Source organism: Aspergillus pseudotamarii (assembly GCF_009193445.1).
Source record: "Aspergillus pseudotamarii strain CBS 117625 unplaced genomic scaffold BDV38scaffold_52, whole genome shotgun sequence".
Lineage (NCBI taxonomy): Eukaryota > Fungi > Ascomycota > Eurotiomycetes > Eurotiales > Aspergillaceae > Aspergillus > Aspergillus pseudotamarii.
In genome coordinates, this window is record NW_022475066.1 from 1 (window position 1) to 16,060 (window position 16,060).

General features: G+C 48.4%; 6 protein-coding genes across 6 annotated transcripts; 3 read left to right on the plus strand and 3 right to left on the minus strand.

The window, feature by feature from the left end:
- Positions 1-735: 735 nt before the first annotated feature.
- Positions 736-3,140, plus strand: BDV38DRAFT_273415 (uncharacterized protein; the record flags this gene model as incomplete). Its single annotated transcript, XM_032057675.1, has 6 exons — positions 736-792; positions 1,369-1,409; positions 1,440-1,651; positions 1,721-2,690; positions 2,772-2,969; positions 3,026-3,140. The coding sequence occupies 6 exons, from the start codon at positions 736-738 to the stop codon at positions 3,138-3,140; spliced, it is 1,593 nt and encodes a 530-aa protein (XP_031910609.1).
- Positions 3,141-3,487: 347 nt separating this feature from the next.
- BDV38DRAFT_254612 (putative C2H2 transcription factor) lies at positions 3,488-5,380 on the minus strand. The gene has a single exon (XM_032055343.1). The coding sequence runs from the start codon at positions 4,817-4,819 to the stop codon at positions 3,878-3,880; it is 942 nt and encodes a 313-aa protein (XP_031910610.1). The 5' UTR covers positions 4,820-5,380; the 3' UTR covers positions 3,488-3,877.
- Positions 5,381-7,121: 1,741 nt separating this feature from the next.
- On the minus strand, positions 7,122-8,239 carry BDV38DRAFT_273416 (putative L-cystine transporter; the record flags this gene model as incomplete). The annotated part of the gene is made up of 5 exons (XM_032057676.1): positions 7,122-7,496; positions 7,565-7,671; positions 7,756-8,003; positions 8,093-8,110; positions 8,199-8,239. The coding sequence occupies 5 exons, from the start codon at positions 8,237-8,239 to the stop codon at positions 7,122-7,124; spliced, it is 789 nt and encodes a 262-aa protein (XP_031910611.1).
- Positions 8,240-8,761: 522 nt separating this feature from the next.
- BDV38DRAFT_295281 (uncharacterized protein) lies at positions 8,762-11,639 on the plus strand (the record flags this gene model as incomplete). The annotated part of the gene is made up of 3 exons (XM_032062674.1): positions 8,762-9,409; positions 9,460-9,827; positions 9,891-11,639. The coding sequence occupies exons 1-3, from the start codon at positions 9,259-9,261 to the stop codon at positions 11,637-11,639; spliced, it is 2,268 nt and encodes a 755-aa protein (XP_031910612.1). The 5' UTR covers positions 8,762-9,258.
- A 1,438-nt stretch (positions 11,640-13,077) lies between these two features.
- BDV38DRAFT_285669 (F1F0 ATP synthase subunit delta) lies at positions 13,078-13,974 on the minus strand (the record flags this gene model as incomplete). Its single annotated transcript, XM_032060534.1, has 6 exons — positions 13,078-13,110; positions 13,174-13,263; positions 13,329-13,417; positions 13,528-13,658; positions 13,747-13,769; positions 13,843-13,974. The coding sequence occupies 6 exons, from the start codon at positions 13,972-13,974 to the stop codon at positions 13,078-13,080; spliced, it is 498 nt and encodes a 165-aa protein (XP_031910613.1).
- An 849-nt stretch (positions 13,975-14,823) lies between these two features.
- On the plus strand, positions 14,824-16,008 carry BDV38DRAFT_254631 (60S ribosomal protein eL29). Its single transcript, XM_032055344.1, has 4 exons — positions 14,824-14,884; positions 15,012-15,063; positions 15,299-15,401; positions 15,511-16,008. The coding sequence occupies exons 1-4, from the start codon at positions 14,878-14,880 to the stop codon at positions 15,544-15,546; spliced, it is 198 nt and encodes a 65-aa protein (XP_031910614.1). The 5' UTR covers positions 14,824-14,877; the 3' UTR covers positions 15,547-16,008.
- Positions 16,009-16,060: the final 52 nt, after the last annotated feature.

The window sequence follows — 16,060 nt, forward strand, 5'->3', positions numbered from 1 at the left end:
CCCCCCCCCCTCCCTTCTTACTTTTATTTTATTTATTCTATTCTCTGCGACGACCCCTTCTCGGGCTTTTACCCTCGCTGACCGCTTCGAACTAAAAAGCCAGCCTATTGCCAGGCGGTCACTCCCGCTCCCAGTACTATTAGCTTCATTCCACCAGCCGTTTCTCGACCATCATTATAATTTTATTATAATAGTAATGCTCTCTTAATGCCATTACTATTATTGTGATCATTATTGTTATCCTTCTTTTTTTTTCTTCTTCTTCTTCTTATTATTATTCCTATTCGGATTACTATTATTATTGTCAATTTCCCTTCTCTTGGCCTGTCCATCTGACAACCATTGCAACCCACACGGGCGCCGCCGCTGCGATTATTATGCCTGTGCCATAAACCACTGTTGTTTTCCCTCTTCGCCCCCCCACTTGTTTCCAAGCCGGCGGCTACTACTTGGGTCGTCGCCTAGATTATCACCACCATTTTGATCGTCGCGAATCTTGGATATTGTCCCATCCTCATTATCCCTCTTACCATTTGGTCCGCCGACTCCCCACCCACTCCTTGAGATTTGCGCTTCTCAATCTCAAGCGGACGGCGCATCATCTCCGTATCCTCAATCGTGACGTGCAAATTGTCTCCGATTGAGCCTCATCTTTAAAGCCGGCGGGTGCCTGAATTCTGCCGTGTACTCCGTGTCTTAAGTTCTTTCAGCAGGTGAGCTTATTCTGCATCTTTAATGAGCTATCTCTTGTTCCTGTTCCTGTTCCTTTCACTTATTTGTTTATTTGTTTATGTTTTCCTTATCTGCCCTGTCCACGGTAAGAGCGGCAAAGTCGGGGGTGTCTTGAGGGTGAAAAAAAAAATCAAGACTCCACACTCCAAAAGTGCACCTCATTCCTTTTCTCTGTGAGTAGGACGTCTCCTGCACGCACCACCGATGCGGTGGTGATTGGTCTAATGTCAGGTGGTTTACCCGACATGGTAACACTCATGGGGTCTCCATCTTTTCTGACATCGGAGCTTGATTGATCCCACAACGTCTCCAGGAGTGGGCTATTACTTATCTTATTAGTCGCCGCAACCGTAGTTGGATTGCTATTTTCTCTCTTTTTTCCCCTCCCCATTTCTCCTTGTTTATTTCCTTATCTGGGTGTGGGTTTTTGCTTCCTATGGTTTTCACATGTTATAATCCATCAACATCCTTATCAGATTTCTGTTCAGCGATTCGTCTCCGTCTTCTAGTCTATTTCTTTTGAAAATATTTTGCTGGGCGCGAACTGACAGGCAACAGGATATCTGGGGATCAATCGGTTGGCCAAGCGCACCCCAATTATTTATTTCCTTAATTGTACATTCGCTGGGCGGGCAGTCAGGTTCTGAACCGGTGTTTCAACGGGTTCAGAGCAAACGGTGATCTCAAAGGGCCAGAGTAAACTATAGAAGGTGCGGCGCGCCTGATGCGTCAAAAACCGCCGCCTCCATGACAGAATCATATGATCCCGATGAGGACCGTCGTTCTCCCGGGCTGGAGGCGACAAAGCCGGATTATAAGCCCCACAAAGATCCGACTCCTCCGTTTATAGTCAAGGAGGCCAAGGAGCCCGAAGGCGAATTTAAATATTCTCCAGGCGAGGGAACACCGGACGGTTCCCGTAAGCCTCAATCGAACCTATACCAGCCCGAAACAAACGAGGGCAACTCGGTGCTGATCAGCTATATAGACCCTAACCGACCTGATATTGCCAATTATGAGAGATCTGACCCACTTCGTCCAGAGCACCTGCGTGACATTCTCTGTGATGATCTACTGGATAAGCCTATCGTTAAGCCTGAGAAGCCAAAGCTGGAGAGCCCCGTGGTGGAGCCGGCAAAGCCTAGAGAGCCTCAATCAGAGACGGATCCGAGTGAAGCAGCTAAGCGTGCTCTTGCGCTGTTAGATCTACCAAAGCCCAGTGATGACCCCTTGGAGCCTCCAGAGATCCCAGTGAAATCACACATTCCTTCTCCTGACGCGCGCGCTGGCGTGAAAACGGAAATCTTGTCTCCAAAGATTTCCCAACCACCACCGTCTGCCCTTCCCAGTATCACGGAGAAGAAACCGTTCAGCCCGCCTTTACGTCAATATGCAATCTCCGTACATCAGTCGCAGGATGTGTTGCCCCCGTTCCACTCACCGGACAATACCACCACTCTGCCCCCCATTCAGACTGCACTACGTGGGATAGCTCATGTCAATGAGCCCGCTGTACGCGTCAATGGCTCCTCTCCCTATTCTCTACCACCTGTCACGGCTAGTTCTCCACCGGGACTCAGGAGTGACCCTGTCTGGGAGCATCAACGGCCGGGCCATTTCGTTCCTCCCCAGATCCCTCCTAGCCCTTACTCACATCTGTCACCTGCGAGTACCAAAGACTTATCAGCCGTGTCATCTCCGGCAGCGCAAAGCTCGTACTGGAGACCTCAGAAATCCGACATACCTTATATTACATCCACCTATGACATCGCACATTGTGAAGCTAAAAGCCCTGCGACGAGTTATCCAACACCCACGGACCAAACCCCAGCGGGGACGTGTGAACGGTCATCATACAATCCAAGTCCGCAACACAATGGGGTTTTCACCTCGGGAGCCTACAAATGTCAGTACCCGGGGTGCACCGCTCCGCCTTTTCAAACTCAATACCTATTGAAGTAGGTCTCACCACTTCGCCATCATATATTAATTTAGCTATCTGTTGAGTGCTTTCCAGAGCTCAAGCTGATACAGAACAGTTCCCATGCGAATGTTCACTCGCAAGACCGACCCCATTTCTGTCCCATTGAGGGCTGTCCTCGTGGAATCGGCGGAAAAGGGTTCAAACGCAAGAACGAGATGATAAGACATGGCCTGGTCCATAATTCCCCCGGTTATGTGTGCCCGTTCTGTCCAGACCAGCAACATAAATACCCACGACCCGACAATCTCCAGCGGTAAGCTTCCCCTTGTTTGCCATGCGCAATGATGTCGAAGATGCTGACGGAATCAGACACGTGCGGGTCCATCATGTGGACAAAAGCAAGGATGATCCCCAGCTCCGGCTGGTCCTTTCGCAAAGACCAGAAGGCAGCGCGCGAGGTCGCCGCCGTCGAATCAACTCTTGATTAAATGTTTATATGATATGCGCATCATACTTATCGACTTCTACCTGTGAGAAGATGGCTTTCTCACTATTATCGAGAATGACGCGGTCATCTTCGCGATGTTTTGCCTTCTATCCCCCCACCTTTTTGATGTACACTGTGCATGCATTATGAATCTCTGCCATATTTCTCATACTATTCTCCTTTTTGTCTTGTCCATTAATTACTTGTTCGAGATACCAGATGTCTAGAGTTACGAGCCACATTTATCGTTTGTCATTCGTTTCATGTCCGGATATACGCTACGTTTATGAAGAAGCGTGGGATTGTACAGGAATCAGGAATCGAGGTTGGGCGTCTAGTGAAGGTTTTTTTTTTTTTTTCTAAATCATTTTTTATTTTATTTCTTTCTTCCCAAAATACGCTATGCTTCATTTTGCGTTTCAGAGATGGTTTTTCTTCCCATCTCTTTTCTTACAAGTACATCTAGGGAATAGCGGCGTCTTTTCGCGGAAATAGTCATGAGACTCCATTCTCTGTTTTAGGAGTCAAAAGTGATAGCCAGCTGAACTAGTTGACAGAAATACACGTTTCATCGACAAAAAGGAAAATCGTCTAATAATACTGGTACAGGTTCATCCATATATATAACCGCCCACCCATCATTAAATCCAATATAAGCAACAAACCAAACAAACAGAAAAGGAAAGGAAAGAACTCAAAAACATAAAAAAGAAAAAGAAAAAGAAAAAGAGAGATCATTCCCTCCTCCGATGAATCCTTCTAACATGATCCTTCATATTATCAACCCGACTAAACATCCTCTCACAACCCGGCCACTCGCAACACACCACCGGATTATGCTTGGCCTCATGCCTATCCCGATCCTTCTTACTCGAGAACCCGCCTGCCATAGCCTGTGGACATCCCGGATGCCGACAAAACAAATGCTTCCGGTGCCGATTGTAATGTTTCCGGAGATCGCAGCCCCGCCGGAAGATCGTCTGCGACGTGCAGCCCGGGTACGCGCACCGCCAGGTCTGGTCTGCGTTTTGGATGCCGAAGTTCGTGAGGTCTTTTTGGTTGGCAGAGCCTTGCGGGGGTATGGAGAGCGAGCGTGATGATGAGGCAGAGGCGGAGACTACGGCTGCTGTGGCGGATGTTGGACTAGAGAGTGGGGGGTATGTGGGTGTGGTGCTGTTGTTGTCCGGGGGGTAGTAGGGAGAGGAGGAGGATATTGAGGATGGAGTGTGCATGTATTCTGATGGTCCTCCTTGGTAGTAGTCGTTTGGGTGGAGATTGCCTGTGTTGTTGGGGTTGGTTGTGGTGCTGTCGAATGAGTCGCAAGTTGGGTAATGTATCGAGGAGGTGGTGGTGGAGGAGGAGGATGTGGAAGAGAAGTCCCCCGCGCGGCGGAATGGGGCGTACAGCATGTTGTTCTCCAGTTCGGACGGTTCGCGGAGATGCACCCGTTCCATTGTGTAGGGGATTAGATCGGCCATGTCGCACATATCAGGGAGGACGTAGTGTTGGAGGGTTGGTGGGGTGTAGAGGTGTTGTTGGGGTGGGTATGGGGAACAGGCTTCTGGGGTGTATGCGGATTGGCGTTTAGAGGGAAGTATAGAGATGCCGAGGCCGGTTTGTATATCTATAGCTGGGTATTCTCCCGCTGGTAGATCGAAGGTGGTTGACGGGTCCATGGTCCCATGCAATTGAGGAATTTTGATAGATTGAACAATTGGGTTATGGATGTGGAGGTCTAGTTGTTCTAATAACTAGTGATGTGGATGTGTATGTGTCTGTGTATGTAGAGTAGAAGTAGATATAGATATGAATCACAGTTCAGTTTCAATATCCGAGATGTAGATCCAAGGCCCGGTAAGAAAGATGGCAAGCACGCAATGATATAGAAGAACTGAAGTAAAGAAGAAAGGGAAAAAAAAGATCATAAATAATCATCCAGATTATAATAACAACAATAATGATGATTCCAACGTCTATCTCCGATCCGAAAGATGAAGAAATATATAATATCAGCTGGTGACATCAACAGGGGCCCCACGTTGTAGGGAAGACCGTTTGAGGGAGTAAGACGTGGTGGCTATGCAGTGGTTTTTTTGCGAGCTGACAGTCGAACGGGTTTAGTTGGAGGAGGGTCTAGATGAGTGGTGAGTTCGTGTCTGCAAGAGACTTTGGACCAGATATGTGTCTCGGAAGACTGTGAGGTACATCCAATGCTTCGTTGGCGGTCCTTTTTTTTTATTTTTATTTTATTTTATTTTAATTTTTTTTGTGATCGCCAGGAGGGAAAACAGTGGTTTCTTTCTCCATTTCCGAGTTGTTGTTGTGTGGTTGGAGTCCACGTGCCAGAAGGAAGTCAAAAAAAAAAAAAATAGAATTAATAATATTATAATCATAATAATAATCAGAGACATTTTGAACCGCCTCAGGATCCTAAACTTAGACTTGGGTCATATACCGCGAACGAATGAGCAATTGGCATCTTGGGAAGAGAGAAAGAGAGAGGATCAGAGACAGATGTGGGAAGAGGCCGGGGAGGTGTGGACTCCTACTCGATCGGTTTGGCGATGATCTGGAGCCCTGGGGGCGAGTCCGAGCAAATCCGGAGGGACACAAGACAGTACACAGTAGTAGTATGGAGTTGTCAAAAAAGAAATACGCAATAAAATAACAGAACAATATACTTTCTTGGGAAGGAAGTGAAATAAATTATTCTTAGCATCTCATTCCGTTGGGTTGCCAATAAGAGCCTGAGGATCCAACCCCAATTCAGACTGAAACTGGCTGTGGCTTGTGCTGATTGGCTCGCTCGGATAGAGAGGTTAGAGATCGACAACCACCCGACCACTAGTGTGTTCTTACTTCTTTGGCAACCAAAATTGTCCCACTTTCCACTTGGGCCTTTTCCCTGGTAGGGCTGAAAAACTCATGCCGAGACCACGGTTACGGTCTTTGTGACTTGACTGGATTAGGACTTCTCATTCGAGTCATCGCGCTAGTATTCCCCAAGCTATGCATTACATGGTTGTGGGCTGTGACTGGTGCTGGAATGGTTACAGAGACCTTGCATAAGTCATCCCGTGTTCGGAGGTACCCTGGAAGCCCGTCCATGGATCTATAAGCGAGGGGAAGTTAAAGGTCAAGAGCCTCAGCCCCTCCGGACTTGTCCTTGACCCAAGCCGGGATCTCCGACTCTTTGTCTTCACGGTCCATGGAAGATAGAGGACCCTTTTTTTTTGTGGTTGTACCAATTGTTGTACATTGGGGAAACAATATGCAATTGGCATCCTCAGGCCCCCCGCGCAAGGCTGGGGCTTCAAAGCCAAAAAATGTCCCGCCAAATCGTTGGACGCCATGACCATGACCGAATCCAGTTATGTCCACCGCTCATCGGGTCCTAGCGGATAAGCCTCATTCCCACCGGTCTTGCAGCGGTTCCAACAGATATGCATAGATCCAATTCTCGTATTGGTGGATTCCCCTGTGGGGACGCGCCATCACCCTCGCCATTGGAGGGATAAGCAAAATGGTGCGCCACTACAGCTGCAAAAGAGCGGTGTCACGGTAACTACTAGTAGTTCATCAGTTGATGACAATGTCGGTTCTGCATCTCATTCTATACAGGCGCTGGTGCAACAAACTACTACCCTTCTTGGGACGGAACGGGTCGAGTCTAGTCCGATGTTTCAGCTGACATGTCACTGGAAGAGCGTTTTTTTGCCCCACAAACTTCTTCACTTCTATCACATTCATGTCTATTCATGCCCTTCACCCGAGATTAATAGAGATCTCAGGCGCTTATCATCGTAGTTTGAAGACATTCTCTCGCCGTTAAGCGGCAAATTCAGAAGAACAACAGTCTATCAAGCAATCCAAAAATGGGAAAAAAGAAAAAGAAAAAAAGAAAGATACTAAAAGATAGAAATGTATATCATCCCTTCCAATACTACACAGCCTTATCAGCATCTCTCCACAGTCCTCTCAGACATCTTCTGTCCTCTGTACGCCGTTGGACTCGGTCAACAAAGGGGTGGTAACATCTGGGTCCTGGTGCTTGGTTCCTTTATCGCCTGCGTCCCTATAGAGAATGTAATGCTGGACCATGAAGAGAATATCAAAAAAGATCGAGATGTTCGACAGCAGGAGCTTGATAGGATTTCCCGTGATGCCGCTCCAATCGTCCTGGAAACTCGAGTCAAGAAACAATTGGACCAAGGAGAAGACACCGCCCGCTATGTCCAGCAAGATTTGACCAATGTGCCACCCTTGAGTGGATTTGCGCTTATAGTTTACCCACGCCTGCGGCACATACTTGGTGACGGTGACCAGTACTTTTACGTGGGATAGACCGTATACCTAAAATAGATAGTGTCGTGTGTTAGCAATAAGCAGGTACATCGACCTTTTTTTTTTTGGCTGCTTACCACGTCGATCCATCCCCAGGTGGATGGATCATAGCCCCCATCGGGGCTTTTACCAAGGACGATAAAGATTAAAATAGCAACGGCCACGATAGAGCCCCAGAACAAGCCTGCGACTGGCTTACTAACTCGTTGGAAGCGCGAAACCTTAAATCCCCAGATCGCGGGCCAAAACTGTGTGTAAGTTAAGGCACTGAGAATAAGAGCGTGAACCGCAAAAGCAAAGTCATTAAATCGCACGGTAGACCCTTCGGACCCGGGATGACGAGCGGCATATTGGCGACGAATCACTGGGGAGTATAGGAAGGCGGCTGTATACGCAGTGTAGTACACATATCCCAAAGTATTAATGGTGGGGAAATCAATGGCCAATCCAACTGTCGAACGTCGCTGAATGTTGGAGATTAATTGAGGATAGAAGGATGCGGACCAACATAGCGTGCTTCGCGGGTCAGTTTTCGGGTACGTTCAATACGTCGTCAAAGCCATTTCAGAAGGTACAGCGAACGTTAGCACAAGGTGAAGACGTACTATATCCATCCTAAGAGGCTGTACCAAAGAATGTATCAGTGTCACTGAGTCAGTAGAGCGGGGGTATTCTCTCGCCAAGGCCTTAGCCGACGTCCGCAGCACATACCGAGAAAGGGCCTTGAGGAAGATCTCTAGTTGGGACGACATGATCTCGGAACCGTGTGATTTGCACACGCTGGGAGTTTGTAAAATGGACGAGAGGAAGGACCAACGCCAAAATTCCGCCTCTTCACTTCGCCAAGCGACCGGAATCCAGAGGATCAGAACCTCCTTGCCTCGGCGATAACGGGGTGTGAGCTATCACGAACTTTGTAGTCGCTTATCAATCCAGTGGTCAAGGTAAGGTAATCGATGTTTCCCTTCGTGTCGGATCTTTCCGCCAATTCATTGAAGAGTCCGGAAATGAAGACTCCACCAGGTGTTTTCTCGAATACTTATTAAAAAAAAAATAGATAGAAAGGACTATGAGACTGGACTCATGGCACTTGGAGTAGTCGTCATCGATTGGGGAGTGACTGATAAGATATGAAAGACCCGGCACGGCACGCGATACTGCCAAAAGCGGCAGGCGGTCGGCGGTTGAGGATGGCTGAGTCAGCGGCTGGTTGTCCGGGATATGCGCTGGCCCGCTAAACCCCAAACGGAAAACAGTTGATCGGAGCTGGAAGAATCCAAATGCATCTACATTCCAGCCTCCAATCTCCCCTACCGTGGCAGACAAGATCGAAACTGCGGTTGGTATGGTTCCCCTGTTTGGTCAATTAATTTGATTTTGGACTTGAATCTAACTGTTCAGAATTCATCGCTGTTTGGCCCGGTTGTTCAACTTCTCATCCATCCTCACTTACCTCCCCCGCCTTTCTTTCGTCTTACTATCTACATCCCCATCCTGAAGCGCGTACGGTGGTAAACATCTGATCATCAGTTTCAGCCGAGCAAACCACTTTCGATTTATCGTGCCCTTTGCGATCGCTTTCTACAATTCATCTGGTCACTGACGTATTGTGCTCAAATCAATATCTCTTACTGGCGCATGGTGCATTCTCTGGTGTGGGGGATCTATTAGATCTCCTTCGGGAATCTATTCCGGCATTCCAGTGTCGCAAGATCGCTATTTGAGACAGCATAGTTGCATATAGTCGGAACATACAAAACTACTGGACACCATGACTGGTAACTCGGATCTTACGGCTCCTGGGAGCAGCACGTATGCCTCGGATACTCTGCATGTCGGCGATGGGACATGGGACGCAGGGCGTGACACATTCCTCTTGCCAAACTTGATGGGGGTCAATTTTGACACAATGCAATACAATGGTATGTGGAATTCTGACCTTGGGAAGCTCTCTTTCTTACATTGATTTCAGGCATGGGAAACCGATTCAAGGATATGCCCTACTATCGTACCCTAATAGTCGTACATGGAGTTATTGGGACTATCGTATTTCTAGGTCTTGTTCCAATATCTATATTAATCATTCGATACTACTCTCGGTGGAATCCGTTCGTGGCATTCAAGTTGCATGCCTGGTTCCAGGTCCTAACTCTACTGCTAAGCACGGTGGTGTTCGTCTGCGGATGGTTTGCAGTCGGCCCGGAAAGGAGCCTAACAAACCCTCACCACGGAATTGGACTGGCGATCTATGTCATGGTTGTCTTTCAGATTATGTGGGGCTGGTTCCTTCATAAGGTAGAAAGCAAGCGACAAAGATACCGAGTACCGTTGAAATTGGTAGTAAGTTGCGAAGAACACTATTGCCCCAACACTCATCTCGAGAGCTAACTTCATATCCGTCAGATCCACCGATGGATTGGCCGAGCCCTTGCTATTCTAGGACTTATCCAGATTCCCTTAGGACTCACCCTTTATGGTTCGCCAAAGTCGTTATTCATACTATATTCCGTCGCCGCTTTTGCTCTCTTGGTTACGTTTTTCGTCCTGTCGTACCTGTATGATGATGAGGGATATCCACCGGGACCTGACCTTGACAGTCGACATAGCTATGTCTCTGGGCCCCCTGGCCCCAGCCCTGCTGGTCATCGCCAGAGCAGTTTCGGACGAATGGCTGCCGCGGGAGCCGCAGGGGCAGGCCTGGCCTCACTCTTCAGGCGTCGCTCTCGGAGTAGGGGAAGGGATGGCTATGAGGACTCTCAAACGTCTTACCTTTCGGAAAAGTACTCAGATGAAGGAGCCCAGCGTAAAGGCTGGGGCGATAAACTACTCAAACTTGGTGCCGTGGGCGGTGGTGCCTTCCTCGCTAAGAAATTCTTCGACAGAAGAAGAAACCGAGATAATGATGCCGAATCTGGCCGGTATCGACCCGCCCATAACCGAAGTGACAGCATGACGGAGACTACAATGAGTAGGATGGACGATGGACGACGGCCCGAACCAAGCCACAGAACCCCTCTCAATCGTCCACCGAGCCGACCCCCGAGTAGACCTCAAAGTCCCGGGTCGTCATACTACTACAATTCAACTTACTTTTCTGATAATGACCATGACCGACCTCATCGAGCCCGAAATGCCCTATTTGGTGCTGGTGCCTTTGCAGCTCTCAAGAACATGTTCACCCGTCGCAAGGCAAATGATGACGATCGTCGTGTAGAAGATATGCGCCGTCGGGAGAGAGAGGAGGAAAGGCTTGCACGAGCCGACAGCAAACGACGCTATACTGGAGATGGGTACCCACCTCGCAGACGAGCCGACTCCTTCACCGCGACTGACATCTCATCTACTGAGCTGACACGACCTCCGCGGGGGCCCTCATATGGAGAATCAGCTTTAACTGGGGATCCGGCAATGTCCGGGGCAATCGATGGGCATCATTCTGATTTACCCCCAGGTGCGCCAACCTCGGAAATGCCAGGTCAAGCTCCCTCTCGACTTGATCCTTCCAATATTGCGGCAGGAGCAGCTGCTGGAAGTGCCCTGGGTGCTGCCTCCAGCCATCACCGCCGGAGCAGCAGTAGACACCGGAGCAGCAGCAGACACCGGAGCAGCAGTAGACACAGAGATGATCAGACGAGCTCCCCTCCGGTATCGGTGAAAGTCAAAATGCACAACGATGGCCGGCATGTCACGCTCAGAAGGTTAACCGAGGAAGAGGCAGCCGCAAGTCGCGAAGCAAGACGTAGGGAACGGAGAAACTCTCGTCGTCGCGCCGGAAGTGCAAGCTCCCTGTCAGGCAACGAAGGTAACTACGACCGGTGGCGCCGCGTTGAGGAATTAGAGCGTCAACAGCACGAACGAATGCAGCGAGAACAGGAAGCTGCCGCCGCCGCTGCCGCAGCTGGAATGTCCACGGCCCCATCTGGGAGCGTGCCTCCACCACCGATTCCCCCTCCCCAAAACATGAGCCATATGTCACCTCCTCCCCCGCCACATGCACCTTCCAGTCTGCCGTATGGCCCAGGGAGCATCACATCCCCTGGTACATTCACCGGGACAGAAGCAAGCGGAGACTACGCAAGCAATCGGCGACGAAGACGAGCGGAACGAGCTCGCGCCCGACAAGAAAGACAACACAGTGTAGAATTCACCTGACAGATGTGACGTATCTTCGGCGGGCAATTCTTTTTCCCCGTGAACCTCTTTTCACATGTATAGATGCTTACTTGATTTTGATGTCGTATATCTCGCCCCCGTTGTGTTCCCCTCCTCTTTTGTTCTTCATGTTATTACGATCTACCCCTTGATATCGACACGATGGAATGGCAACTTAATGATGCATGCAAACGTTGATTCTGTCTAGTCTTTCTTTTAGCCCTAGGTACCACAACTCAGAAGAGTTAGAGAAACACTCTTCACTGCTTATGATAACCAAACGGGCCCTGAACAGAGATATAAAATCATGGACAGGAAAATTCTACGCCGAAAATGTACGTACGTACCTCAAATACAGGACGAGGAAATGGATATGGCTATGGATATGGGTTCTGGATGGGAGGGATATGTCGATTCAGTACATGGCGTTTTTCTTTTATACATCTTTGTGGCTTTTCTCATCTGCCTACCAGTTGCTTTTCTTTCCCTGTCATGATATGTTGTTATGTATTCACCTTCACATTGGACCTTAGCTTTCTAATGGGTTCGTTTCGTGCATGTTGTTCCTTTAAGACCACTGTTGCCTTTAAACTGTGTGCACACTTCAACAGAGTCGATGACTATTATTGTAGAAAAGTCATGTCTGTATTACACGTGTGATATCCGACCTGGATATCTCGGAAGAGAACCTTCTTCTTCTTAATGATGACCCTAAAGCAAGGATTAATGCGAGCTTTAACCACATGATTACCACTCAAAACAAAGAATAACATTAGAAAGCCACTCCAAGAAAGGATTAGTAAGACAGACTAAAAGAAAAGATTGTCGCTCAGAGTAAGGAGTAACATAGCATGAGAAAGCATCTCAAACTGGTGTGATGTAAGTCAGGAAGTCGTGCAGTCGTCCGAGCTTGAATCCTGAGGGGAAAAGGTGTCTGGGTTTTGTACCAGCTTCACTTTGGCCTTTGGGCTCATCCTTAGGTGCTTTGAAAGAAGCTGACTGAATCCTTGGGTTCTCACATGTCTCGCACTGTCAACGGAGCGCCCTGGAGCAGGTGTTGGATCCTTATGCGGTTGTATCTGTGTTGAATCTGACATGCTCTGTGTTAATATATGCTACATACTGTCGGTGGAAAGATATTATGGTGAATAGTTGACTAAATAGAGTATGAACAAGTGATCTTATTAGATATTGTATAGCTATAGTTCAGTGAGGTGGGAAGGGGGCGCGTAAATTATTAAGTGCAGGAGTCATGACTGCGGTGGAAGGTGTGCAGCGAAGCCTGCAACCCAGAAAAGTGCAAAGAATCTTAAATAGGTAAAACAATAGTAAGGATGTTATCGAAGCACGTGCTTGAGAGGTCAATAAAGAATAATAATTGGTTATAGTTCTACACGTTCAAGGCTGGAATCGCGAGTGGATATGTACATCAGGTAATTTATTTGAGGTGAGCCTGGAGGGTCTCGAGCACCTATGCAAAAAATTAGCTGACCGCTCATTTCGTTTCCACCAAATAAACATGAGTTCTACTTACCTCGAGCTCAATCTTAGCCTCAGCGATATCCTGCTCACTGCCGCTGCCGCTGGCAATCTTCTGGGCCTCGGCGATCTGGTTCTTGACGGCCTGTGTCGGAAAAAAAAGGTTCGTTAGTACGTATCTCAGGATACAGGTCGAGGTTCGGGACATACGTCGGAGCTGAAGTCCTCAAGAGGGAAACCTTCAACAGCGTTGATGCTCAACTGGGAGTCGGGCTGGACAACGGCGAATCCACCGGAGACTGTAGTAGCACGAGGTATGCATGTCAGCGATGTTCAGTATTGCATTGATGTGGCCGCATAGACCAGTCCTGGCTCGCGGCGCGATGTCAACATGGGCGGTCGGACGTACGGAAGAACTTCTTGGTAGCACCGCCCTCCTCAACGACCTCAACAAGACCGGGCTTGAGCTGCTCAATGGAGGGAACGTGGTTGGCGAGAACACCCATCTCTCCGGACTCGGCGGGGATGTTGACCTGGACACTACATGGAAAAGATCGTAAGTACGGCTCCGGAAGAGGCAGGGGCCGACCTTTAACTCTCGGTAGGTCGGGGTTCGGAACAAACGTACACGCCGGTGGACTTGAAGATAGTCTATGAAGTAGGAAAATGGTCAGTTAAGGCAACATATAGGTGTGCAAAGAGGGAACAACGGGATCGGGCGTACCTGGTGAGGAAGGGCCAGGGAAAGCTTGATCTTGTCGTTCACAGCCTCGGCGTAACCTCTGCGCTGGAGAGGAACGCGGAAGGCAGAGGGACGGGCCCGGAGGGCAGAGCGAGCGAAGCGGAGAGAGCTCATCTTGCAATGGATGGGGAGGAGACGACGGTGATGGTATCCCTCTTGGGCCTGTGTTTGAGTTGCAAAGGTCGAAGTCGGATGCCGGTTGTTCCCTAGCGGCTCTTGCCCGGTCACGTGGCGGACATTCCGAATTCCCCAGCCAGTCTTTTCTACAACAACTCTTCCTATCAACTATCAACAGACAATGTCGGCTACATGAATTACTAGCCATTGGCTATTGATCTTTCTTCCCTGATTTTTTTTTTCTTATATTTTCTATGTGATGTTGTGTTACGTGCGGATGCATGATTGCAATCTATATAGTGTTGCTCTAATGGGGAACCCAATAGTCAACTCGAACAAACCATCACAGTCTCGAGGTTCGAAATTATGGATTATTTCAGGTTAACGTACTTTCAAACAATCGTTGCTCTGATATTAAACGGGTCTTAGCCGGCAGTATGAGTCTTAAAACTAATCACATAGTTTGATATCACGTGAACAAATAGAGTTGGCATCGCATTTCTTTAGTCATCCGGTCACGGGCCGATGATGATTACCTTTTCTTTAGAGATACCCATGGAGGACCCCATCTTCGAGTTGTCTTGAACTATATAGTATGACCTCTATGAAAATATTTAATAGTATTTCCAAATGACCTCTTTATATATAAGGCTTCAGAATCGGTCTATAACCTACGTAACAGTAACTGTGTTTAAATAAACGGTAAGGATATACATATACACCTAAGGACATAAGGCAGCGCCAGGCATCAAAACGCGCTAAGCCGCGGACGGTAAGCGAAATCCCACAAACGGGAGCCCTAAAGGCGGAGAGAGTCTCTGCGCCTTCTGCTTCAGTTCAGGGTAACCTCACTCGCCAACTCATCGTCAACCGTCTCCCAGTTGCGACAAATCCGACAAGATGGCCAGTATGTGGTGATCCCCCGGTTCTCCTGCTGAATGAAAATGGAGATTTTGATCCTGGGATTATTTCCCGAAATGACGGGATCTTTGGACTTCGTTGTTCGGAATCGCTGACGTCTTCCCTTTTGACAGAGTCTAAGAACGCGTCTCAGCACCACAACAGCCAGAAGGCTCACCGTAACGGGTGCGTACCATTCGATCCTTATCCTTCATGAAACACGACTTCTTTCGACCGGAGTGGGGTGGCCGCGATATGTTGTATTGTTGGGTGTGGTGGGCGGTTTATTTCGACGGCGAACTCGGGATGATCGAAAATCAGATCCAGCAATGCAACATATTCAGCCAATACCCCTCCGATAATGGACACTACGGAATGAAACGATAAAGAGCAGGCCACTGACATACTTGACTCGCAACAGTATCAAGAAGCCTAAGACTCACCGTTACCCCTCCCTCAAGGGTGTTGACCCCAAGTTCCGCCGCAACCACCGTCACGCTCTTCACGGTACCATGAAGGCTCTGGTACGTTGACAAATCTCCCCTCCCAACACCATCTGCGACCTGTCTCCAACCATAATGATAAAAAAAAAAAAAGAGAGAGAGAGAGAAGATCGACTAACAACTGCTACAGAAGGAGCGCAAGGAGGGCAAGCGTGAGATCGCATAAATCAACTTAATTTAGAAATGAATTAAAAATGGGAGCGCATTGAGTTGGTGTTTCACACGTGCCATGATCCCAGGCGTCCTGTCGGATAGACCCTCTGGCTGGTTCCGCGCAACGGTTGCTAAATAAGACAATATGATTCGATTCCACGACATGGGCCTGACACTTATTTCCGTTCTTCCTGTGTGTTTTGGTCAGTAGGTTGTGCAATTCCGCAGCCCCCTGATGGGCTTTCAATGTTCGTATGAACAGGCATATGTGTGTACAGCTTCGTGCTTATCTTAATGCGCGCTTGCTGAAGGATTTTTTCAACGTGCCGAGAGAAGATTCCATGCCCTCCAATTACCAAACACCCTCTCCCTTTTACTTCTGTGGCGAGAGGGTGCATGGACGGAGGGCTACATTTCGTAGATCAGAATAGCAATCAATTTATTTATATTCTATCAATTCATTCTTATGTTGTCATGAGTGTTTCTTCTCCCTTATCTGATCGCAAATGACGTTGACCGGGACCGTC

Bases quoted from the DNA above. Each gene is read 5' to 3' on its own strand.
- BDV38DRAFT_254631 (XM_032055344.1), top strand. The intron at 15,064-15,298 runs GTGCGTACCATT...GACTCGCAACAG, and splicing joins CAGAAGGCTCACCGTAACGG to TATCAAGAAGCCTAAGACTC. The intron at 15,402-15,510 runs GTACGTTGACAA...CAACTGCTACAG, and splicing joins ACGGTACCATGAAGGCTCTG to AAGGAGCGCAAGGAGGGCAA.
- BDV38DRAFT_254612 (XM_032055343.1), bottom strand. From the start codon at position 4,819: ATGGACCCGTCAACCACCTTCGATCTACCAGCGGGAGAATACCCAGCT.